Genomic DNA, 26,577 nt, shown 5'->3' with positions numbered 1-26,577 from the left:
TTTCACCGTACACATGAACCTCTGAATCCCGATACTCCTACCGACATGACCGCCAAAACTTCCGAACCCTGTACACGTTTAGATAATCTCCGGATGTGTTTCAGTTAGTTGCTAGGAACATAGACCACGCGTTTTCCAAGCAGAGGCTTCATTACAATCTCCGACACCGAGAATGGAAACCCCATGTGGGCAACTTGGTCCTCAGAAAGGTCATCCCCTGGCTAAAGCCGTCATGGGTTATGCCGCAAAATTAGCTCATAATATTCCAGCCCATACGTGATGTACTGAAGTAGAGTTACCGGTAGTGTTTACCCTTAAATAAATTTCCGAGAGAACCAAGATTCCAAGAGTCCACGTGAAAGATTTAAAGCCGTATCGATAAGGTAGCAGGTATAAATTTAACAACCGTACCCTGTACTTAGACTTCCGTCCTGATTTACCCATCCTTGAGTTTTGTTTGTTTTAAGATAACGTGCCGAAAAGAGTTGCAGCCTTGTATTACCGTCGATAGCCCACGTAGTGAATTTATCCGTTTAGTAACCGTTCCTGTAGAAATATTAAAATATTGTTTTTACAGCCGCCGAAAGCTTTCTTGCCAGGGAAGAAGAGAGAGAATCAATTTTATTAAGTTTTTGGTTCGTTAGTTACCGATTTCTCATTTTTAGTTTTCTAATAGCATAGGAAAATCCAGGATTGATACCGGAAAGGGCGTGCAGTTTATGGAAAGTATCAACTTGATAACAGATTGCGCGGCTTAACCTCATAAAATCGAACAAAAGCCGAATTTGGAGATTTCACTCCGACTATTTAGATAAGTATAACTCACTGTGATTACTTGAATGGGTTGTATATAACAATCTCCGATTATGTCGAAATTATCTACGCTCTCAAAAAACTGAAAATTTGACACCGCTCCCATACTTTTCCGATATCAGGACAAGGCGTAATATTAACAAATTAAAAAGTAATCGAGAACGATTTACATAAAGCGCATTTCCACTTGCATTCATTTCCCATTTGTAAGATGCAACTTCTGTTAAAATCGTAAAAATCCGGCCACAAATATGAAAGATAGCGTTGCACATGGGCAATCCATTTTTGACGTGCTACTTCAATTTCAGTTTATGAGAAGAATTTCATTTCAATGCTTTTCTAAATAAGAAAGTTGGAACTGCGCATGCGCAAACCTAAATTTTAAACTAATGTTAGATTTTCCTTTGTTCCAAGCGCCTAAGTATCAAATTTCACTTAAATTCTTCCATAGATAAAAAAGTTGGCACTGCGCATGCGCAAAACCAAATTTTGAAATTGGCGTTTGATTTTCCTTTATTCCAAGTGCCTATGTATCAAATTTCATTCAAATACTTTTATAAGTAAAAAAGTTTGCAATTCGGTTTATAAATGGTCGAGATGCGAAAAGGGCACTGTGAATTTTGAATCGATTCGATCCAACTTTTGGCATTGCGTATTATATGGCTAAATCTATGCCCATATTGAATTTCATGCAATTCAGTTCATAACTAACGGAGATGTAAAAGCGATCGAACATTTCTAAACAAAAGTTATCGTTCACACGGACAGATAGATGGACAGACAGACAAAGGAACAGACGGAGAGACCAACCGGCAGGCGACAGATAGCAATGCAAAATTATAAACGATCTCTAGGATCGTTAATAAACGGCAAAAGTGTAAAATTATGGAACATGTAAAAAACGGTTTTTTGTTTTTTTTACAATAACTTTTTTTGTAAGCGGTACAGAAAAAATTCCTTCCTTGGTACAAGACTCGACACCATAACGAACCAAATAGCGAAAAAAGTAGAACAATAGCTCTTAAGATAAAGAACTAGTAGCGTTGCAAAGTTAGCGGACGGACGGACGGACGGACGGACGGACGGACGGACGGACGGACAAAGTGGCCACAATAGCGCATTTTTTTTTTATTTTTGTGGAAATGCGCTAAAAAGTTGACATTGCGCATGCGCAAAACCAAATTTTGAAACTGGCGTTAGATTTTCCTTTATTCCAAGTGCCTATGTATCACATTTCATTTAAATTCTTCCATAAATAAAAAAGTTGCCACTGTGCATGCGCAAAAACAAATTTTGAAACTGGCATTTGATTTTCCTTTATTCCAAGCGCCTATGTATCAAATTTCATTTAAATTCTTCCATAAATAAAAAAGTTGGCACTGCGCATGCGCAAAACCAAATTTTGAAATTGGCGTTTGATTTTCCTTTATTCCAAGTGCCTATGTATCAAATTTCATTCAAATACTTTTATAAGTAAAAAAGTTTGCAATTCGGTTTATAAATGGTCGAGATGCGAAAAGGGCACTGTGAATTTTGAATCGATTCGATTCAACTTTTGGCATTGCGTATTATATGGCTAAAGCTATGCCCATATTGAATTTCATGCAATTCAGTTCATAACTAACGGAGATGTAAAAGCGATCGAACATTTCTAAACAAAGTTATCGTTCACACGGACAGATAGATGGACAGACAGACAAAGGAACAGACGGAGAGACCAACCGGCAGGCGACAGATAGCAATGCAAAATTATAAACGATCTCTAGGATCGTTAATAAACGGCAAAAGTGTAAAATTATGGAACATGTAAAAAACGGTTTTTTGTTTTTTTTAACATAACTTTTTTTGTAAGCGGTACAGAAAAAATTCCTTCCTTGGTACAAGACTCGACACCATAACGAACCAAATAGCGAAAAAAGTAGAACAATAGCTCTTAAGATAAAGATCTAGTAGCGTCGCAAAGTTAGCGGACGGACGGACGGACGGACGGACGGACAAAGTGGCCACAATAGCGCATTTTTTTTATTTTTGTGGAAATGCGCTAAAAACAGATTAAATTTGTTTGAACGTATTGAAGGTGTAAGCGTACGAAACGGGAACTCCAGTTTGTTTCTATTCGAAATGGACGTTTAGGTAAATAAAAAACGCACTATGAAATAGGATCCTTGGCGTGAACATTTGAATAATTGAAATTTAAGAGAAGGTAATTAAAAGAAAGAATGTATGACCTCAAATCCATATAACAAGATACATTGAACAAATATGAACCAATTTTTTCATAACGTACTTGATTGATTAAAATTAAATTTCATATAGTTCAAATGTGTAAAATCATTTAAAAAAACATATCAACTCTACATAGCTGAAAATAGCCAAAAATACGCGCAAAAAAGCGCTTTCAGACTGATCCATTAAAATCCAAACATAACAAAAATAATAAAGGTTCCAGAATATAATCTTGGAGAACAGCACTTGTTACATTTATTGATGGAGATGGTTACATGTTGTTGGTCGAGTTTGTGTTATGGCATTATTTTCTGGGGATCATCTACATACGCATGAAAAGTGTTTATGGTGCAGAAAAGAATACTGCGCTGTGGGAATCATGCAAAACCCACTTTATTCAGCTTGGTCTTCTCACTCTGCCGTCTATTTTCGTACTGGAGGTTTTACTGTACATATATAAAAATCAGCATAAGTTTGTGCGCAATGGGGACTTACACAATTACAACACAAGAAGGCAACGAGATTTCTCTGTGCCGGTATCAAAACTCAAAGTATCCCAACAGTCACCCAATAGCATTGACATTAAGCTCTTCAACAACCTCCCTAGCACCATGAAAAATACTTCAAGGAATTCAGGTTCAAATTAAAAAAATTATTAGTTCAAAATGCAGTCTATAAAATCGACGAATTCGTAAACATCTGCAAATAAATCTATTTACTTTTTAATTTAAACTTTGTAAATTGCTATGTTACTATGTAATCTTATTATTATTTTTTTTACTGTCCTGACTAGCCCTTACACAATGTTAATCCATTGTCAAAAGGTAACAATAAAATTGAATTGAATTGAATTGAATTGGTAAATAATATGCCAAATAGCCAGTTCATGGTGGTATTCATAGAATCTCACACTTATTTAGCAACACTTCGTGATAGCAAGCGCTCAGTACTCCTTAAAAAAGATTTATTTACACCCCCAACGTCTTCGAAAGTACAATGCTAAAAGGAANCTACATACGCATCAAAAGTGTTTATGGTGCAGAAAAGAATACTGCGCTGCTTGGTGGGTATTAAGAAATGGGAATCATGCAAAACCCACTTTATTCAGCTTGGTCTTCTCACTCTGCCATCTATTTTCGTACTGGAGGTTTTACTGTACATATATAAAACTGAGCATAAGTTTGTGCGCAATGGGGACTTACACAATTACAACACAAGAAGGCAACGAGATTTCTCTGTGCCGGTATCAAAACTCAAAGTATCCCAACAGTCACCCAATAGCATTGGCATTAAGCTCTTCAACAACCTCTCCAGCACAATGAAAAATATAAAGACTTTCAGGGAATTCAGGTTCAAATTAAAAAAGTTATTATACTATAATATCTATAAAATCGACGAATTCGTAAACATCTGCAAATAAATTTATTTACTTTTACTTTGTAAATTGCAACTATGTAATCTTATTCTTTTACTGTCTTGATTAGCCCTTACACAATGTTAATCCATTGTCAAAAGGTAACAATAAAATTGAATTGAATTGAATTGAATTGGTAAATAATATGCCAAATAGCCAGTTCATGGTGGTATTCATAGAATCTCACACTTATTTAGCAACACTTCGTGATAGCAAGCGCTCAGTACTCCTTAAAAAAGATTTATTTACACCCCCAACGTCTTCGAAAGTACAATGCTAAAAGGAATGGGCTATATGAATCGCATTTATAGAAGTATTATTGGTCTGTATCGCCTTTAGAGATAAAAACCTGGAGACAAGTCTCTGTAAATTCACCATAAAGATCATAATAATGGATCGATTTTATTATTATTACGGTAACGTTTACGTTCCGGATGAAAGTTGCCTCGCTATAGGTATTCGTACTTGCGTCGATTTTAGTTGGGGTTCAAATTAGTTGCCACTGGGAACTCATATACCTACTTCAGTCTTCGAAATGTAATTTCGACTGTCAACCGAGGTCGCTTTTATAAATTTGGCTATCCGCGATTAAGAAAGACGTTCGAAAGAATTGAGTCTGTCGTTTGAGAGAAAAAAGTTTCAAACGTGGATAGATTTTTAAGTGCATTCGTAATGGCGTTGCGTCATGCTGCTGCAATTAAAGTTATCCGTTTTTATCCCCATCTGGAAAGTCTCTATCTCCTTTGAAATTGTAGATGTGGCCTATACCTACGTGAAAGTGGTGAGAATAAATGGTTGCGTCCGTGTAAGTGCGTTCGACAACCATTCTATAAATTTCGGGCGAATTGCAAATAGAAAGTTAGTTTAACGTACTTACGTCCACATTTATAAAAGGAACCGAAAAGGCTTTCGATGGAGGAGACTCTTTAGGGACAAATCTGTAGAACTCCACATCATCACGATACCACTTGATGGTGTAAAGCGCCGCTTGTTCCAGATCATAATCACACGAAAGCGTGACGGTATCTCCAGATTTCACAACCTCTGGGACGTAGATTATCACCGATTTTAGAGTGTGGCATTCTGAAAATAAAAATGATTCGATGGATTACAACAGTTTCTCGTTGATTTGTCGCTACAAATAAAAGGGTTAGTTTAATATCTACCCCTGCACGACGCACGTGTTGTCGTTCACACAACCCGTTAATATTCAATTTTGAACTCCACGTGTACCATCCAAAGTTACTAAAATGCATATTTAGTGAATTTATCCAGCACTAAGTAAACATACCTACTCAGTTTGAAAAATTAATGCAACTGTCTTGCCCCTTGTTCAAATACTTATTTAACAATCATTTACAGTCCTTCGGTGTCTCATTAATTATCAATTAAATATTCTTAAGGTTAACAATCGAGCTTAAAATAAAAGCGTAGGTACCCATCATATTCCAACAAATCGGAGAAATCCTTTGTTCGCTTACCCTTACCGCAAATATTTACCACAAGTATAATAGACTACTGATCTAAATACGTTCTAACAATCTTCAAATTTGATTAATATTTTTTCAATTATAACGATTTGTAGTTGATTACCTATAGGAACGGATTCGGCTCAACAAATCCTTGATTTGAAAGTTCAATATTTTAATTGTTCCGGTTGTATACAATACCGTTTGTCAGAGCTGTAAATATTTTTAGAAAAAGTGTATTTTCGGTATCTAGTTACTGAAAGTATCTAAGATACTTTTCTCTTGAGCCAAAAAGTAACTTTGTTTTATACAAAAGTTACTCTAAAGTATCTAGATACCACGAAAAGTAACTAAGATACTTTCAGAGTATCTTGGATACTTTAAAAGCATCTTAGACCTTCTTCTGCGCCTGTAGAGTGATTGTTTTCATTCTCCATTTTTATTGATCCTCTACGACGAAAATTTTGAGCGTTTAGTTCTTTTACGGTCCAATAAAAATGTTTGAGATAAATGTGACTTAGGTACATCGTACATACATGTAATACAAGTACAAAATTTATATTCTTCCTATACAATACATCTATCTATGGATTTATTGGATTTAGCTCATTGAACTGTTTGTTAATTTCTTTTCATGTAAAGCTGTTTTATATAATCTATCTGGATTCTAGAATATTATAAAAAATAAATTTTGGTTAGGTCGTTAAATGTTATTTGTAAAGTATTATGTAAATGTTTAGGTTTTCATTTTCTGTTTCGTTAATTTGCGTTACAATCCAATAATTTTCTATAGTAAAGCGTATCCATACCATATATACTCAATTTCGCTTGATTTTGAGGTAATAAACAAATTTCTTAAGTGATATCACAATAAATATCAAAAAATGCCGAACTTTACTCTAGACTTATATACTGTAAAGTATCTTAAATACTTACGTATAGTAAATAGTTACTTTTTATTAGAAGTAACTATAATTTAACTAGATACTTGCTGCGAGTATGTTTTACAGATCTGCCGTTTGTAGAACTTTAGCTCCAGTAAATTGCTAAATAAAATGCATTAAAGAGCAGTAGATCTGCATTGAGTCGGCCTCTTTTATAACAATATTAGGATTATTAGCCTCATGCACAGAGATTCAACATGTATTGAGTTTTCAAGGTTGGATATTAAGGATATAAGAAAATATGTAGAAAAAATTTTAATTCTAACTTGCAGGTTGACTACGGTTTGCCACAACACCTTGTAGAATTAAGCTCGTTTTGTTTCTTAATTGCTTGAAGCGTCAAGATAGCGGTGTTCGGGTGCAAAGTCAGTCTTTTTTAATGTAGATACAGTATTACATTAGTGAGCCCATCATGAGTTAAACTTGAGCCGTGAACATTGCTGAACGTGCATTTTTTGAAATGATTACCGACCTTTAAAACCATCTGAGATTGGTACCAAAAATGACACTGACCATTGAAAATTTAAACATCGCCATTTTAAAAGATCATTCGCCATTGTGGGCGTGAAAAAATTACTAAGTAATTAAACGACGGCATTATTTTTTGGGAACACGGGGATTCGCGTTTTATATTTGAAAGTGTCCATTTGGTCCCGAAAATAAGAGAAGATTCGCGTTTTGGTCGTTCAAGTCGTGTAAAGAAAGTCAGTTTTTATTGGTCGAAATGCAAGAAATATTACTAAAAAAAACATTTCCCAATAATGTTTTTTCGAAAAATAAAACCTTTGAAAAGCGCTAAATTGATTCTTATTTACTAACTTTGTTTTGTATACTTAGGGCAAGATCTTTGTCAACCATTTTGTATATCTTGGTAGACAAAGATCTTACCCTTAGTATACAAAACAAAGTTAACAACTATGTAAGGACCAAAAATTCTTAGTTACTTATAAAACAATGACATACGATACCTAGATAAATATTGGGAATAATTTGTTACCTATAAACCAAACCAATACCTATGTTCGACTTTTATATTGTCATCAGTTTCCATGCTGAAAGGTTAAGAACCAAGACATTGAAATATAGCACCGCAACAAAGAGTATACACACACAGCTTTAATTTGGTAAATAAGGGTCTACAATTTTCTGCAGGAAGATGCAGGACTGTACTTTTTGCAATAATTGTTTGGAATCATTTCTGATCGAAGGCCTCAGAATCATATCGAACAAAATACCAAACGAAGTAGAGAAATTGCTTTTTAAGTGGATAAGTAATACACACAGATGGACGGACGAACGAACGACAGCAGAAATAGATAAATGGTCTGATGCACAATATGCCAACAAGAGCCTTTTATTTTGGAAATGTGTTAAAAGACCTGTTATGTACAGGGTGTTTTTTTGGGAGCTTTAGTTAAAAGTTTCTGGGAAAGTAAAATAGGTAGGTTTTTGAAAATTTGTACTTAGGAGTTACTCTGAAGGCCGAATCGCTGTAAAATATTTTCAAAATGGCCGCACTTCCGGAAACACCGGAAGTAGATAGTAACTTCGTTATTTTAAATGGCAACCCCTATTTTTTATTGCATTTTTGGATTCTACTTGAAATTTCAGTTCTTTTGATACCCATATGTCGATATCTGCCATTTATGGTTTTTAAGTTATTTTGACTTTAAGAAAAAAAATGGCGGATGCAGATGGTACCTTGATATTTGATTACTTGAAAACGGTTGTAGTCATGGCAACCTATTTTTATCAGTGCATAGAGAATGAATAGGGCTTTCTTTTAGTGCACTTAAAAAAAAGTTAAGTTGCGTACGACCCCCCTATGGATATCCAAATTTATGAAACTTCAAAGACTAAAAACTCAGTTTTTTTTAATGGAATGACCATGTTCTTAATATTGCATGAGATAGAGAATCGAAATTGGCATATTTTGACTATACATGTTCCTATAGCTATCTTGAACAGTTTCTGATTTATTCCCATTCCATTGAATTGATCTCGGAATTGATGCCATTTTTTTCGCATTTTCTTTTTAGTAGTTGGCCATGATTTTATAACAATCGAATTTTAAACAAATCAAGGAATGGATTCTTTAATACCATTGATTCTAGTTCTAGTCTAAATAATTCATTAATAAATAACTCATTTATTAAGGATATAGGACGGAAAATTTTTGAAAAATCTAAACAGAGTCGTTCAACTGAATTTCTTAAACAAGTCTGGAAATTAAGAGAGGTAATGTGATATCTGTTCTAGCAACAATTCCATACCAAAAATGTTTCAACGAAGTTTTTTATATTTTGCATTGAATTTAATATGTTAATCTTGCATTTGCAATTCAATTCATTTTCTTAAATATTCTCTTGTAGAGCTTTGTATCACTTGTGCTTCAACGGTTTGTAGTGCATTAGGGGTACAAAATTTCCAAAATTCATACAATTTCGTTCCAGTTTTGAGTGAATGTACGGAAAGCACGCGCCGCGATTCTGCCCATTTCACCATAAATAACAATTAAATTCCAAAATAGGTGAAACCACTGCGAGTCATTTTTCGATTTTTGAAAAACTTATGTTAACCTATAACAGTGGGTGATGGATTAGTGTCACTAGATTTGTTTAAAATTCAATTGTTATAGAATCATGGCCGACTACTAAAAAGAAAATCCGAAAAAAATAGTGTCAATTCAATAAAATGGGAATAAGTCAGAAACTGTTAAAGATAGCTATAGGAACATGTAATATCAAAATATGCCAATTTCGATTCTCTATCTCATGCAATATTAAGAACATGGTCATTCCATTTAAAAAAACGGAGTTTATAGACTTTGAAGTTTCTTAAATTTGGATCTCCATAGGGGCGGTTGTATACAACTTAACTTTGTTTTAAGTGCACTAAAAGAAAGCCCTATTCATTCTCTATTCACTGATAAAAATAGGTTGCCATGACTACAACCGTTTTCAAGTAATCAATTATCAAGGTACCATCTGCATCCGCCATTTTTTTTCTTAAAGTCAAAATAACTTAAAAACCATAAATGGCAGATATCGACATATGGGAATCAAAAGAACTGAAATTTCACATAGAATCGAAAAATGCAATAAAAAATAGGGGTTGCCATTTAAAATAACGAAGTTACTATCTACTTCCGGTGTTTCCGGAAGTGCGGCCATTTTGAAAATATTTTACATCGATTCAGCCTTCAGAGTAACTCCTAAGTACAAATTTTCAAAAACCTACCTATTTTACTTTCCCAGAAACTTTTAACTAAAGCTCCCAAAAAAACACCCTGTATAGGTAACTCATTTGTTGAGTTCCCTATGCCATTCTAGCCCTTGTTCACAATACATCAGAGGTAGATTCCCCGTTAATATAAACGTTAGGCAACAAATTAAGGGTAAACTATCGCATATTATTTATTCCTAACTCTGACTCACATAATAATGATCCATAGTCCGCAAAAACATTACATGATAAGGAATCACACGGTGAGGTGTAGTTAAAAATTCCACTATCGTTTTTACTCGTCCGCCTGATACGCCAGAGATATAGGTAGTTGTTTTTATGGGTCTTCGAAAAGAGACGCTCTGCCGATGTTGGTAATGGATTCTTTTAGTTGACCCTTGGCATGTAGAATATTGGTTTTTGTGTCAGCATTTTCCTAAGCCGCTGCAAATATGTTATCTCTCGGAGCCTATTGATGGCAAACATATATTTGTCTGTTTTCTACGAGTAGGTATGTTCATGGAAGCAACTTAGACTAAACAGGGTCCTATCCCTTATTGAGAGGAACGGGTTTGGAACCTAGTTGCGAAAGAAAGGGGGTCGATACAAGCACAATGAGCCCTTTGGTGTAACAAAGTGCTGCCTGGTCGGGCTGCCCTTATAAATAGAATGGAATAGAGTTGATAGCTCTAGAGATGGGTGAATGGAAGAGATGGGCTCCCGCTTGCTTGAAACATGAAAGCGCAGGCGAGTACCGCCCTCAAGTTACCCAGGGATCTGCAAAAAGCGTACGGTGTGTTCTTGTTGTGCCCTTTATTTTATGTACTTATCCTTCCTCTGTGGGGGGCTAAGTCCTAGCGGCTGACATGTTGTGGCATAATGAATGTGTGTTTGGTTCTTGTTGAATCAAGAGCAAGTAAAGACAACTCTGTGTGCTGTGTGGGTTTTTTTCGACTGCCCACCATATCCAAACTATGCGAATTTATTATAATGTTTAATCTTTGTTTTTTATGTTATGTGTATCAAATATTAATTTTTTAGGAATTGAAGTGGAGCATAATATGATTCGACATTTCGTAAATTTACTTGATAGTCATTCTAAATATATGCATTCATGTTATTACAAACAATTAATGTTGTTACACAGGTTAATATTAATTTGTTGGTTGGTTTTTTTCTTGGTAAGTTCTTCTTGCCAACCTAGATTTTTATTATTTTGATTAAATTTCCGTTTTTAAATACAGCACTTATTTACTTATGTACCTTACTGGAACCCTCCGATAAGCAACACAATATATCTTGTAGCGACTTTCTTTAAAATACAACGTAGTAACTAGTCCTTAAATTTGGTTCTCATTTTAAATCTTGAGTTGCGCAATCGATACTGGCCTGGGTATGTTACAACTGCAAAATACAGTTCCTTACCTTCTGGGTCTAAAAGTGTTAATAATTCCTTTAAGAGTGGTGCCATTTGCAAAAATTTTATTAGTAAAAACAGTATGGTGTGTAAAAGGCGAATTTTTTGAGAAATAAATCTTCTAGAGATGAATTGTTGAGGGAGGGGAATGGGTGCGACAACTCCTACAATCTACCAGGGGAGAATCCCACGGAATCAAATATTCTAGGGCGAATATTCATTGAGAAAATTAAATTAAATTTAAAAAAATGTATATCGTTAAAGTGGCTGAACACAATATGCCGATGATGCCGTAATGATGTCCAAAAACCGCATTTTTCAATAGGTACAGGTGTGCGTGAGATATTCTGCATGGTGTGAAAGTGTAAAAAAGTATTTACAAAAAATAAGTGTTTGATAGTCCATCTCTAAACGCATTCATGTGCAGAAACAACAACCGCATCGATCGAACCCGAAAGGAAAAACTAAATTAAATTACAGAATTTCCCTTAAAGGAGCTTAAACAAAGTAGTATTCATTCCACATACAACAATTTTATTTGATACTAAAACGTGACTTTCAAACAACCCCATTTCTAAAAGAACACTTAACACGAGATATGTGAAGGGATTTTAAGGGATATATAATACCCGCACATTCAGATAAGTTAGCCACTTAAACTTTTAGAATGTTAAAGCTTCGCCAAAGCACATTATTTTAACCATGTTAAAATTTTTAGCTGAGTAATGTATTTAGAAATGATTAATTATCACAATAATTTCATTTTTATGGAATATTTTTAGCGTAATTGTATCATCCATCTTACTTTCGGTTATGTGTAAATATTGACGCCTCCTTTTGACTCTTTTATAGGTGGCGATTACATCCATTAAATCATAATGACACCCTCATTGTTGATGAACGTAAACCAGAAATGCTTCATAGATATACTTTCCAATCCATTACTTCAGTATGTTGGGTCACCTGGATGTTAACCGTAACCTTTCCTTCTTTTCTTGTGTCTTCAGTTTACAGCAGGTGAGACAAGGTGTTCTGTGTGATTCTATTTAGTTACTTGGAATGATTGAATTAAGGGAGGAATGTATCTAAACATTGTCAGTAGCAAGCGGAATCGCTACATAAGGTAGTTAATTTATAAAAGTATTTTTTATTATACCTGAATCACAATCTCCGTTTTAAACACTCAAATGCGTGCGAAAAAGGGCCTTTAAAACACACGTGCTTTAAAGTTGCTAAGTAACGATACTTCAAGTATGACTTTTGAAACTGTCATCTGGATGAAATAAAAAATCCTCTTAGGTCGCTTTCTGTAAATGCAGAACATTTCTTTGGCTTTTGTATCTATCCTTTGGTTGAAGCTTTCACAAACGCGCGTAATTTAGGGTATGCTTCCAAATCTGTTCCACTTTTTAATCGCAGCATTGCTTTAAAGTTTTGAATGAATGCACCAAAATATAGAAGATTTAAATACCTTTGACATTTCCTTCATATATGCCAGCATTATGGATGCATTTAAGACTGTATTCGTAAGTAACTTCCTATTCATCCATGGAAACAACTTTTCATATTCTTTATAATAGGCTTTACTGGAGTTGGATTTTACACCTACCAACGTTTGTTTAGATTTTACAACAATCGATTTAATGGACGGTGTATTATCTTTTTCAACGGAAATCGTTTAATTCACAAAGACGATGATTTTTATAAGCAAACGTCAAGTGACATTTCCATGGCAATCGTGAAATTACGAACACCCAGCCCACTTAATTAGACATGTATTCGAGTATAACGTCAATATGACTGCATTGTATTCCCTATTTTTAAATTATACTGCAGGTATAATAAAAAATACTATAAGATACACGTGTATAATTGGTCTTTAAAGCACTTGCAACGTTAAAGGCACTCCGCTTTGCGTCGTGCCCTTAAACTCGTTGCGCGTGCTTTAAAGACTTGATTATACACTTGTATCTTAATATACTATTTTCTGGCTATATAGTTTTTTGATGATTACGTGCTTTCAGGAGATAGTTTGTACGGAAAATTGCGTGCGTATAATATGTATTACTAAATAAACAAACGTTTTGAAGTGTAAAAAATTTCATATCTTCCGTAAAATAAATTCCCTGTGTAATGATACGTTCCACTAGAGAAATCGGACATATGCCAAATCGCCAGTGTTCCAATAAATCTTGCTGTGTGTCCGGTCGATTATGACATGAACTACTCACTTGTAAATTTTGTTGATTGCCGGAGTTGTTTTTCGCCGTCACCAAATAGGATACCCGCAACAGTAACTGAATAGTAAAATTAGGGAATATATTGTACAATATCTTAATTATCTGCTTGTTTTCCTCTTCAAACATTCTAAATTTTTGATTTCATACATCGCTACATTTTAATCAAAATAGGGAGCAGTGAAATACTGAAATCGTAACATTTAAAGACAGATAGTACGGCGGAATAATGCCATCCTATAAATCCCGAGAACACGTAAATATTACAAGTTAAAATTTCAGTGTAAATATTACTAATCTGTGCTGCTTTAGAGATACGTATTCTTGTCATAATGATCTAGTGCGAGAGAACGGCCATAAAAGCTGAGATTTACATACTATGATGATTTACATGTTTAGTGCTTCTGACGTTTTAGGATTATTACACAATTATTGTTCTTTGTCAGCTTCCTCTTCCACTACGGCTTGCGGAATGTAACTTTAGAATACATTATTTCCGACTGTTTCTCTAATTAAGTCGCACATTTTCTTTTTGCCACCTGACATTTTCAACGTAGATAGGGGAAACTCGGGGCGACAATCGAGTTATAAAAAAAGAATCCGAAAGCCGTTCGCGAACAACTCTGTTTTACTATCATTGGGCATAAAAACATACCCAAACCGAATTCGTCGGGAGGAGTTTGGGATAATAAAGTTTCCAGAATGCCAGAAGTATTATGTGTCAGCATTCAATTTATTAAATAGCCTCTCCGTAGGACAATTTTATTTTGCTGAGTAAATATAGGTCACAATATGAATTACTGAAATAAGTATAATTTATTCCATTTTCTTTTGTTTTTGACGTACCTAATCACTTCGTGTATGGAATACCTACATCGATTGTTTACTTAGGCAGATTAGAGAGTAAGTTAAAAACGAAAACCATCAACCCTCAAGCTTTTATTCGGAAATGGAAACTGAGATTTCATGCCTACTTCCAGTTACATATAGGGTTTATCATGCCATATGTAAACAGATACATTTTTTATTGAGAAGATGTAAGGGAAATTTGGTAAAAAAAACCATATCGTTTCTAGATGGTTGAAATATGGGATTGCATGAACGAGTATTGAAATGTTAACACTGAGAATAACCCATAACTTTAACCTTGTGTCTAATAACTATCCTTTATTTAATTTGTTCTGCTAGTTTGCTGACCCATTCGTCATTTGTGTGCTCTCTTCCCGCACATATTTTATTTGTTTATTATTGTCTTTATGAAGATATTATAGAATTATTAGCCACTGCGATACACAGTATTTACTATAGCAATATGGTCTTCACCGGTGGTGTCTTTCAAGATTATTCCAGAACATCATTTTATAAATTTAAAAAAATATATGATTTTTTTCTAAATTTTGTCTGTGGGTCACACTTTCCGGTCGAATTCAGGCAAGCGTGACTCTGACTTATTGTCATGATTATGGAAATGATGTATTCAACAACTAAGGAGACCGTAACTCATATTTCTGGCCAAGGAAGGGATTCTTTTTAGCGCATTTTTGCAAAAATTTTTTTTTGTAAAAAGTAGCTTTTTAGCGCATTTTTGCAAAAATTTTTTTTTGTAAAAAGTAGCTTTTAATCTCACTTTGGCTGGCTGGCTGGCTGGTCGGCTGGCTGGCTGGCTGGCTGGCAGTAAATGCGCGCCCGTAGAAAAACGCTTGTAAAAAGACAAGGAGTGTACATGTAACTATCGGGGCCGTGTAATTAAGAACGTTAGGGATGGGGCTACAAGATTTGGAGTCGACGACATCTGGACGCCATCCCCGAGCGTATTATACTAACCTGGAGATTTTTCAGTTTTTATCTATCTTCTTCTACAGTTTTTCTCCGATTGTTTTCAAATTGGTGTCGTCGGGAAGATCTTGTCAACGCGCTCAACTCCTGCGTGGCGGAATTTTGTTGTTTTTTCCTAGGGGCGAAATAAACCACCTTTTGCGCGGCGCGCTTCGAGGGGTAGTCGACTTTGGGCGCCCAAAAGTTTCTTACAGCGCGAATCGCGGTCTCTCTTTCTCGTGTCACTAATAGAAGGTCGAGCTATGTGAAGTACCCAAAAGTTGAATACGATTTTATGCCGGGATTTTAGCGAAATCTACCAAAATGTGAATTACGAATGAACGGGACGTCGGAACTGTGTATCGACAAAGGGAATGTGGTAACCCCCGACGAGATCTTACTGATGGTGGAGTCGAAACTTCAAATCCGAATTGTTGCGGGTGATCAGAAGTGGGTGTCGACAAAGGGAATATGGTAACCCCCAAAGGATTTTAATGATGGTGGAGTCAAAACTTCAAACGCGAATTGCGAGTGCACGGTAAGTGAGAAAATGGTACCGACAAAGTGAACGTGGTAGCTTTCGGCAAGATCTTATTGATGGTGGAGTCAATATTGGCTAATAAAACACTGATCTGCCACACAAAAATGCGCTGAAGTCCCTTCGATCTCACACGAGGACTTTGATCATTTTTTATAAGTCGCACCCTTCTTCTTTACTTTTGATCTCCAACAAATCTTTAGTAGCAATTTGCGGCGTGATTGTTTCCTCCCCTAATAACGTTGGCTATTGTGCCCATCAATAGGTATGTTGGTAAGTACGAATTACATACTATCCCTAGATGTCCAATGTAGGTACGTGTGCGATTTTTTTAATTTTTTTTGTTTTATTTTTTATTTTATTTTTTTAAGGACCCTACATAACTTCATCAGACACAGACACAGACACTAATCGTTACTTGATTTTAATCCGTGCGATTAGTTAACCAGGCTAGACCTGAGTTCTCACAAGAAACACCGACCATAATAATAATAATAATAAACAAACGCAAAAACCTTAACAGCACCACAGGCTCACAAAATACTGCAATATCTCCACCAAAAACCCAAGCAACCACACAAATACAACCTCAAGAACAAAGAAACACCATAAATACAAGTAAGGCAACATGCACTACAAAGACAGGTCCACCCAATAAAGTTACACGTCCTAGCACAGTTAAAAAACGCAATACTCCTTCTTCTCAGAAACAACCCACTCGTATACAACCGAAGCGCAAAAACCTTAACAGCGCCACAGGCTCACAAAATACTGCAATATCTCCACCAAAAACCCAAGCAACCACACAAATACAGCTTCAAGAACAAAGAAATACCATAAATACAAGTAACGCAACATGCACTACAAAGACAGGTCCACCCAATAAAGTTACACGTCCTAGAACAGTTAAAAAACACAAAACTCCTTCTTCACAGAAACACACCACGTTATCACAACCAACTCGTATTCAACCGAAACGCGAAAACCTTAACAGAACTACATGCTCACAACATACTGTAATATCTCCACCAAAAACCCAAGCAACAACACAAATACAATGATATTTTTGTTTTGTTTTCTTCTTTCCTGATAGCGTTGACTATTGTGGCCATTAATAGCTATGTTGGTAAGTATGAATTACATACTATCCGTAGATTTCCAATGTGAGTGTGTGAATATTTATTTTATTTTTTTTTTTTATTTTTTTTTTTCTTTAGAACCCTACATAACTTCACCAGACACAGACACTAATCGTTACTTGATTTTAATCCGTGCGATTAGTTAACCAGGCTAGACCTGAGTTCTCACAAGAAACACCGACCATAATAATAATAATAATCCTTTATTTGCTCAACAGAAAGACATAACCTTTCCAATTACTGAGCAAAAACAACATTTTACAACTTGCCAGAGTACAATAGAGTTAAAAATAAATCAAAAATAAAAAAAAATATGTCTAGTAACATTGATAATAGTACTTAAACTACCGAAACCAATAACAAAAAACAAAAAAACAGTCAAACAAACAAAGAGAAAAAGAAAAAATGATCTATCGGCCCTCTTGAATAATTACTAAGTGCGACTAATAATACTAAAAAAGTTTGATTAATCATAATTGATTATAGGAAAAATAATGTTCTATGAAAATATTAAAATTAATTACTGTTCATGTTAATAACCGAGCGTAACATTTCCGGTAAAGAACTGTAATGAAGATCACAATTTTGTGAAATTAAATTAAAATGATAAGAGATTATAAATGAAGGATTTTTGCGCAACAAATTAGATTTAGGAGTGGGGTTTGTAAATGTACTAGCATTTCTATTAATGCGCACCGGAACGGTGAAGTTTAGGCCAGTTAATAAGTGCGGACAATCAATTAAATTATGGATTAAGCCAAACAAAAATTTTATACTATTTATTTCTCTGCGAGATTTTAGTGACAATATGTCAAATCTTTGAAGGAGACTAGCAGTTGGAAAGCCTCTTTGGGGGTAAAACCCATCTAATCTATAAGATATATATTTTAAAAACCTTCGTTGTATTCTTTCAATGCAATTGATCTGATTATTATAATGGGGGTACCAAACTAGGTCGCAGTATTCTAGTTTGGGCCTTACTAGGACGTAGTATAGTCGATCAATATTATCTGAAACCATAAAAACTGCGGCTCTTCCAATTTTCTTCTGAGCTTGTTCTATTAATGCCCTTCTTTCTTTTAAGTATTTTTGGCCTTTTTTACATTTTGGTTATTGTAGACACGACGCATAGCGGAGTGCCTTCAAACGCTGCAAGTGCTTTAGAGACCAATTATACACGCGTTTCTTATAGTATTTTTATTATACCTGCTATATAATTTAAAAATAAGGGAAATAAAAAGAAATTGTATTGACGTAACACATTTCTAATCAAGCGGGCTGATTATTCGTAATTCCATCATTGCCATACAAATGTCACTTGACGTTTGCTTACTGCCTTTGTAAATAAAATGGAAGATAATACACCGTCAATTCAGTGGCTTGTTGCAAAAGCAGAACAAAAGTTGGTAGGTACAAACTCCAAATCCAGTAAGGGAAATAAAGAATATGAAAGTTCGTTGGAGTGGATGAATAAGAATCATCTTTCAGACAAAGTCTTTAATACAACGTGAATGCATATATGAATACAATGTGAAAGATATTTAAATTTTCTAGCCTTTGGTGCACTCATTCAAAACATCAATCAAACATGCGATTAAAAGATGGAACAGATTTGGCAGCATACCTACTCTAAACCACGTGGATATGTGAAACCTTCCAACAAGCGATTCTAATGCAGGTATAATAAAAAATAATTTTAACAAATCTCTCTCGGGCTGCTAAAATAACATTTGTATAGCTTGGGGATTGCGAATAAATCACATCAACTTTCTTATTTCTTATGGACACCACATTAGCAATAATTCCATGGCTGTGTCGATGGTGACTATGCGAAACAATAAATTGTTATTACCATAAGAAATACATTATAAACTTCAAGGGAAACATTCAAGGTTACTTCTCAAATGAATTACCAAGTGTTTGGTATCACTGGTTTTGTAATTTATTTCTCAATCAAGTGACGTAAAACCAAATCATCAACATCAATAATTAATACTCTGCATTCAACAAAACGAAGTCCACATAACGTCATGATCATACAAGTGTGTAAAAGTAAATGATATTTCTTTTTTTTATTGTTGTTCGTGCGGTTGATGATGGTTGTAGTGGTTTGATTTAATGTAAATAGTATTTGTGGAAGTTTGGGGTTTAATTGTTTTTAAGAATTTTGTCACGTGTGTCTACGAACCCAGTACATTTAGTCTCGCGTAATTTAGGTAAGCCGACGTTGTAATTTAAATAAATGCAAGAAATTTTATTTGCAAATCTAGTTTTTGTGGTCAATGTCATTAATGATTAGTGGGGTGTTTTTTATTTAAGTTCTGATGGATGAAAGGCAAATATGGCGACGTGAGGAGCGGAAGAGATGGAAAGTTAATCGCGGGGAACTATCTGGACGAATTAGTGCGATTGATAGTCGTTCAGATGAGGAAGAATGTTATGCAAGAGAATAGATAGGGAAAATTAAACGCTAAAATTATGATGACGTTTCAAAACAAAAAGTCGGTACCTATGGATACAGAGCAATTAAAGCAAGGGTGTGTGGAAAGATTGCCAAACTATGACAAGAAAATAGAAGAATTAAAAAAGAAAGGGGTTCCCGTGTATACAGGATTTAAGGTAAGTCTAAACGATGATATATGGAAAAAGTTTACCCGCTTTTTTGTGTGGTTTTCAAATTTGTAGGGTTTAACTATATTACCCAATTCTCGTGCTGGGGGCGTCCACCCCGTCTTTTCCCCGACTATCTACACGCGGTCGTATTTTGCGCTCTTCTCAAACACCTCCTCGTTTTGCGTAAGCATCAAGCTGTCTTTTAACATCTCACCCGTATAACCGACATCCACTCCTGTCATAATAAGTCTGGACCCCAGTTCCATAGTAGTATACTGATCTGGGCGCTTATTATGGGCGCCGACAAATGCCTCTTGTTACTCTACTCTTACTGTCAATAATTAAGCCGCCCTCTGGCAACTTTCTGATATATATAAAGGCGCCACCCACTTCTTTCGCAGTAACGTGTTGTCTAAAACGCTTGAGGATATGATTGGCTTCCACCTCTCTTGGACGCCGGTCTCGGAGTTCTATTGATAACAAGCTTCATAGCTTTGGCGAAGTTAAGCCCTACCTTGGTTCAGGCGTTTAAATAGTTACAAGTTGACTGCTCACTGTTGGTTTGCGACTGGCGCTGATTGGCTGGGTATCTCCTCCCTAGCTGACTTGGGTTGTTTCACAGATTGCAGGAATGGCCTCTGTTTGATTTGTCACATATACCAATGGTATGGTCAGAGCTATCCAGCTCTTCTCTGATTAAAGATTGGTCTTGCCTTGTAAATCTTAAATAGTGGCTCTGGTAATCTTATCCAGACTTACATTGACTTGCAGGCCTTTGACATGGTCTTCATTAATGTTTTTGACTCATTGTCCTCGGGATCGATCTCCTGTCCCGGTCTTTTAAGGGTCGAGTTATATTTGGCAAATATTCTCTTTCCCACTTCCTCAGTGTTGAGAAACATCGTCTCTTTGCAGCTACGTTAGACAGAAATGAAAGCTCATGAAGTTTCCTACAAAAAAACGTATAACCCGTTCTTTTCTAGTTTTAACCATTTGGGAGATATATAGATGTACAACCAGAAAAAGTCCAGGAAGTATAGTTTCCGAGTGGAGTTCATTGTCATGATTTCTGAATTTTCAGCAAAGGGAGCACCAGCCACTCCGTAAGGTTTTGTACATCCAAAGAATCCCTAGCAACTCGGGAATCACAAAAATCGATATGCTTTTCTGCTGAAATGAAATTCAACCCAGAAAACTCTTCCAATGACTGACAGATCTTATGAGTGGATGCAATCCCTTGAATGTATTTCGTCAATGTGCTGTCTGACCACTTCGCTAACCACTAATATCCAATCAAAAGCAATTCTGCGCGTTGAAGCAAATTTTCTGCTTATACATCTATATACTCGTAGCTTCCAAAGGATTAAATTTTTTGGAGGGAATTGAACTTTCATTTTGTAAATGTGAGTGCTTATGAAAAGGTTGATAGTTTTCGAGATATTGAGGAAAAACCGAAAAAAGTGACATAAAATACAAAATGGTGGCCGGTACGCAACAACCTCCACATATGAGTTTTTTTGATATGTTCAAGAGGAAGGTCCAAAGAACATTTTTGGCCAAATTTCAAAACGATAAGTTGTTTTATTTTTATTTGTCGATTTTGGGGTAGATTGACTGGGCTCTTGGTGTTGGTGGCATAGCGTAGAGTAGATAATAAATAAATAAATAAATAAATTTCCTTGTAGGTGGTCTTCTGGGTTTATATAAATAAGTATGTATCGTGTGTTTAGGGTTACTAACATCCCACTTTGGGCACCTAAGGATTTTTCGCATGGGGACTAGTGAACCACTCTGGCCACTACATAGCTACAACGTATATTGTATCAGATTTATAATGTGTGCAACAATTTGCCGATAAAATTTTGAAATGTGTTTGTAATATGGGAGGGAGCCCCCCATAAAATTAGGATATTGATGTGCATCAGTCCCCCAAACCATGTATAGAAGTGATGATGTTGTACTGCAGTGTAAAGATAATATTTCGTGCTGCTAAGAATGGTGCTTTTCGTATTTCTTGGGAGTAGTGCGGAGGAAATGACTCTCAGCTCGGCACATAGAGGTTTGCGTTTTTGACTCCAGCTTGACCTCTCCCTATTTATGTGCACTAAAGTAATTAGATACTGATATTGGTGCTGCACAGAAAAGAATGAAGAGGGGCTGCTCCTGCTTGTGCTTGAGGAATCGGACTTAATTCTGTTTCGATTTTATGGAATGGCTATTTAGGAACACAGAAGAATGATGTAGACCACAAACATCCCAAAGAAACCTACAGTAGGTATAATAACGAATAGTTAAGATCGTTGTAGCTGGCATCGTATCAGACACTATTTATCCGAAAATGGCTTTAAAATTGAACACAAAAAGCGTGAAAAAACGATCTATTAACTCACAACATACGTAACACAACTACTGGAAACTGTTTAATTTTATACGTACAAGTTAAAACGGAAACGAACGCTTGCATTTTGGAGCTAAAGCTTGAACCGACTTTCCTTAATAGGTATGCAGTATTTATTAAACGAAAAAAAGAAAACAAGCGCACAAAGGAGACGTTTCTAGAGAAACGTTATAAACTTTCGAGAACCGTTCTAAATCCTGAATTTGGTCCCGGTTGTTTTATATTTATTACCTTCAAATCTGTTATCTTATTTCCAAAGAGAATATAAAGAAAGAACGAATCAAAATGTAAGTTGGGGAAAAGAGACAGGAAAAATGAAAGAGTTTAAGAGCGTAAGTGAATGAGGCGAGTGTAGAAGGAACAATTTTAATTCTTTAAGGAATTCCCTTTTTTTCCTACGACTGCATCGGTGGTACTTAAATAACTTTATCGCAGCTTACTACGAGGAGCTTAACCTCTAGGGTGTATTAAGACCTCGGCCTACGTTACATATACAGAACCGCACTGGAGAATTTTTACATTTATCCTAATATCATTACGGATGGAATGTAATATAAATTTTAAATGTATTTCTTTCTGCCAAATAGAATCGTTTTGTGCGTTTTCGGAGTTTACTTTAGCGCCCTCTAAATAATAAAAATTGCGAAACAATATTCCAGAAATAAATTTGCTGTTTAGCGAGTTCGTTTGCATATCGTATGCATTATACAAATTCTCCGAAGGACCATAACAGAAAAACGTAATTGTAACAATTCTTCATCATTCTGAAATATAAAGAAGCTCTGAATTGGGAATTTAGACGATTTACTATTATACCAGTTGTCTTCTACGATAGCCTGAATATTTGATTATTCCGAAAAAGCTCCGATTAATCACATAATGGATTGCTGGCCTGTATGGAAAAACTATATTTTATCATTACAGGAATTCATACTGTACACCAGTTTGTGAATTCATGCTAACACGCTACTAGTGTTCGTACGCAGCATAATAATATACTTTTCACGACGCACGAGGTATAGGGGGTTATTAATAAACCGTATTACAGTGAAAACTCTGTAATGGAGCAGAATATACAAACATTTCTTTGTAAAAATGGTCGCGTGTAGTTATTATTCCAAAATAAAACTGTACAGTGACCAAATTGATTGTGCCGCAAGGAAATAAATATTACAATGGAAAAATTTTAATTAAATTTCCACGCCAGGAAAGTACTCACTACAGCTTACAAAAAAACTACATACATTTCGAGAAGATAATTTTCCGATATGGTTAATTAATTTTTCCCCCCTAAAGTTTGCATATATTTCAAACTAAAGTGAGGCGCTTCGTTTCTATAGGAAAATTAGCAGTTCGAGATTTGTAGATATTTATAATCAATACAATCGCGTCAGCAATTAGAAGAGCATACAAAAGTAAATGAATCCGCAAACTTGCACTTGACGGTTCATTAGTTTCGAGTATATTAGCCGTCTCATTAGTTTTCACGAAATGCAAACCGTTTGAGAAACCATTACATCTCATACAAAGGCGCAATCAAATTTCCCGACGGTTTGCAGTCGTTTGAACTCTGCATTTCGAGTTCAACTAAAAATCTCCTCCTCCTTTGCCGAAATGCTCTTGCCCACTTCATTCTCAATTGCAGGAAAAATATTTTACTTTACTACGTACCTGTCTTACAAACCACATTCAGTTGGAAATCCAGAACGCTTTTCCCCAACTTCGGATTGATTTAAAAGCTAGTATGAATGGAGCAATCTACAGAAATAAAAACTTTCAAGCAAAGAATATCTAAACATAAAACTCATATTCGGGATTTATTACATGTAGAGTCTTAATTCATTTTTCATATTCACGAATTTTGGCCCATTTTTTCTCTAAATTAATATTAATCCAGTTGAGATGTATATCACTTTCTCTTAACCCAACATCAGCGGCAGTGTATGAAAATTAATAATGCATTATTTTCAACTCTTGTTCTAAAAAGAGACGGTCGTATAAAAGCGCAATATTTCTCGTTATATTGTAGAGAGAGGTAGCCTAAATAAGCCATTTCTAAGCACATAGCACATACAGTAGACTTATTAGAGTCTGACTTCAATATCGCTGTTTTGTTGTGGGCTATAAAATATCTTTTATTCAACAGTTCTGGCGCATATTACATGATTAGTTTTTGCACTTTTGGACGATGCTGTTGGAAAATGTGCACAAGAAATCGACTAAATGCAACTCGTTCATTCAACGCGCTAAGTCGAATGGAAAATAGAGAACTAACATTTAGCTTTTCTTTAGAAAAAGAACGCTTTTTCGACAAACGTATAGCATTGTATTGTACGTCCACGAAGTGTTCCATGAATTTATATAAAAATTCAGCTCACTTTATCAAAACGATGCATTTAGAAGTCGTTACGATATCTTCTTGTGCCACTAATGTATCGGGAGTCTACCACGATTTGAATATAAACATGGTTCCAACAAGTCAATCCAATTTTAAATAGGCACTATACAGTCAAAAATGTGTGTTTGTCCGGGATTATTTTAACGAGGATAACTTTTGTTTTAAGATGCGAAGCAGATCGCATATTTCACTAAACCGTATACCACCCCCACCTATAGGAAATCAAATGAATTCTAGCCTTCTAGGCTCTGTCGTAATGTCTAAAGCTAAACGTGATTACTTTGAAATTTCATTAACATTAAAGTTATCTTGAAATATTCGGCCATACTAGTATTTCAAAAACAATAATCCAAAAAAGGACATTTTAATATCCGCCCCAAAGCCCTAACTCAAAGTCCTCTTATGTCAATTCCGCACTGATTTTATATATGTCCAAATTGCTTATCCGATAATGATTCATATAGAGTGTACAATTAAAAGTGTTAAACAGGCTTACTTGCATGTTCCTTTGCTTCTTTTTTGACATTTGGTTACAAGATCCCACATAAGGTCAACCTTCGCTCATCTGTTTACCCAGTGAAATATATTTTTTTTAGCAAACACATTGCAAATGGCTTGCCTAAAAAAATTAAGTCAAGACCACCCTATTAAAATTAATGTAATTAATATCTCTGTCTGCTTCTATCACATGGAGAGAGCCAGGGTTTCTAGTCTATAACCTTTGATTGAGAAGTCTAATCGAAAAAGTACGAATTGTTTTGGATTCTACGCCCCAAAATTAATAAGAAAAGTGTTTTTTTCCCGAGAAATTTTGGTGTAGTCGATTTTTGGTAAAAAAGGAAGGTTATATATACACTGCCTTTTTTTGAGGCCCGAAAAAAAAATTGTCTCAGATCGACGCGGAAAAAAATTTTCTTATAGAATTCTGTAGAATCCATAATTTCAAACAGTTCCAAGATTGGGCTACTAGTTCAAAAGTTACAGCCCTTTGAATTTTCTTTCGAAATTGGTTTTCTAGTCTATAACTTTTGATTGCGAGGTCTAATCCAAAAAGTATGAATTGTTTGGATTCCACGCCCCAAAATTAATAAGAAAACGTGTTTTCCTGAGAAATTTTGGTGTAGTCGATTTTTGGTAAAAAAGAAAGGTTGTACACTGCCTTTTTTTGAGGCCCGAAAAAAAAATTGTCTCAGATCGGCCCGGAAAAAAAATTATTTTATAGAATGGGGCCTGTAGAATCCACAATTTCAAACAGTTCCAAGATTGGGCTACTAGTTCAAAAGTTACAGCGACTACCGTACTGTTTAGGGAATGCAAACCAGCGGTAAAATTTCGATCCTGTTATTTGCAGTAAATGTAAGTAAAGGGTGTCCCAAAATTAACGCAAGATTTGAATTTGCCGCCATTTGTGCGGTGAAGTGTTGGCAACCCTGAAAAAAAAGCAATTTGACAGCTAACAGTATAGGGTTATTAAAAATGGAGCGTTACACGATAGAACAACGTGTCTTCATTATTAAAGAATATTTCAAAAATAGTGAAAGCTTGGCGGCTGCAGTTCGAAAATTTCATACAAAATATGGTCGGAATAGTGTTTTAACTTCGTCAACTGTGAAGAGATTAATTGAAAAATTCATGGAGACTGGATCCGTTGGAGACGCCAAACACACTGGTCGTCCAAAAACAAGCCGTTCGAATGTGAACACTATTCCGACCATATTTTGTATGAAATTTTCGAAATGCAGCCGCCAAGCTTTCACTATTTTTGAAATATTCTTTAATAATGAAGACACGTTGTTCTATCGTGTAACGCTCCATTTTTAATAACCCTACACTGTTAGCTGTCAAATTGCTTTTTTTTCAGGGTTGCCAACACTTCACCGCACAAATGGCGGCAAATTCAAATCTTGCGTTAATTTTGGGACACCCGTTAT

General features: G+C 35.3%; 1 protein-coding gene across 4 annotated transcripts in view; it reads right to left on the bottom strand.

Moving 5' to 3' along the window:
• Positions 1-26,577, bottom strand: part of LOC116172205 (cell adhesion molecule 2-like) — a 124,136-nt gene that overhangs the window by 20,847 nt on the left and 76,712 nt on the right. For all 4 annotated transcript variants that reach the window (XM_031489367.1, XM_031489364.1, XM_031489366.1 and 1 more), the window contains one exon: positions 5,331-5,536. In XM_031489367.1, coding sequence (XP_031345227.1) covers positions 5,331-5,536 — 206 coding nt within the window. The remainder of the gene's footprint in view (positions 1-5,330; positions 5,537-26,577) is intronic.

This window comes from Photinus pyralis, unplaced genomic scaffold, assembly GCF_008802855.1.
Source record: "Photinus pyralis isolate 1611_PpyrPB1 unplaced genomic scaffold, Ppyr1.3 Ppyr1.4_LG5, whole genome shotgun sequence".
Taxonomy (NCBI): Eukaryota; Metazoa; Arthropoda; class Insecta; order Coleoptera; family Lampyridae; genus Photinus; species Photinus pyralis.
This window is presented reverse-complemented; position numbering and strand designations above follow the sequence as displayed.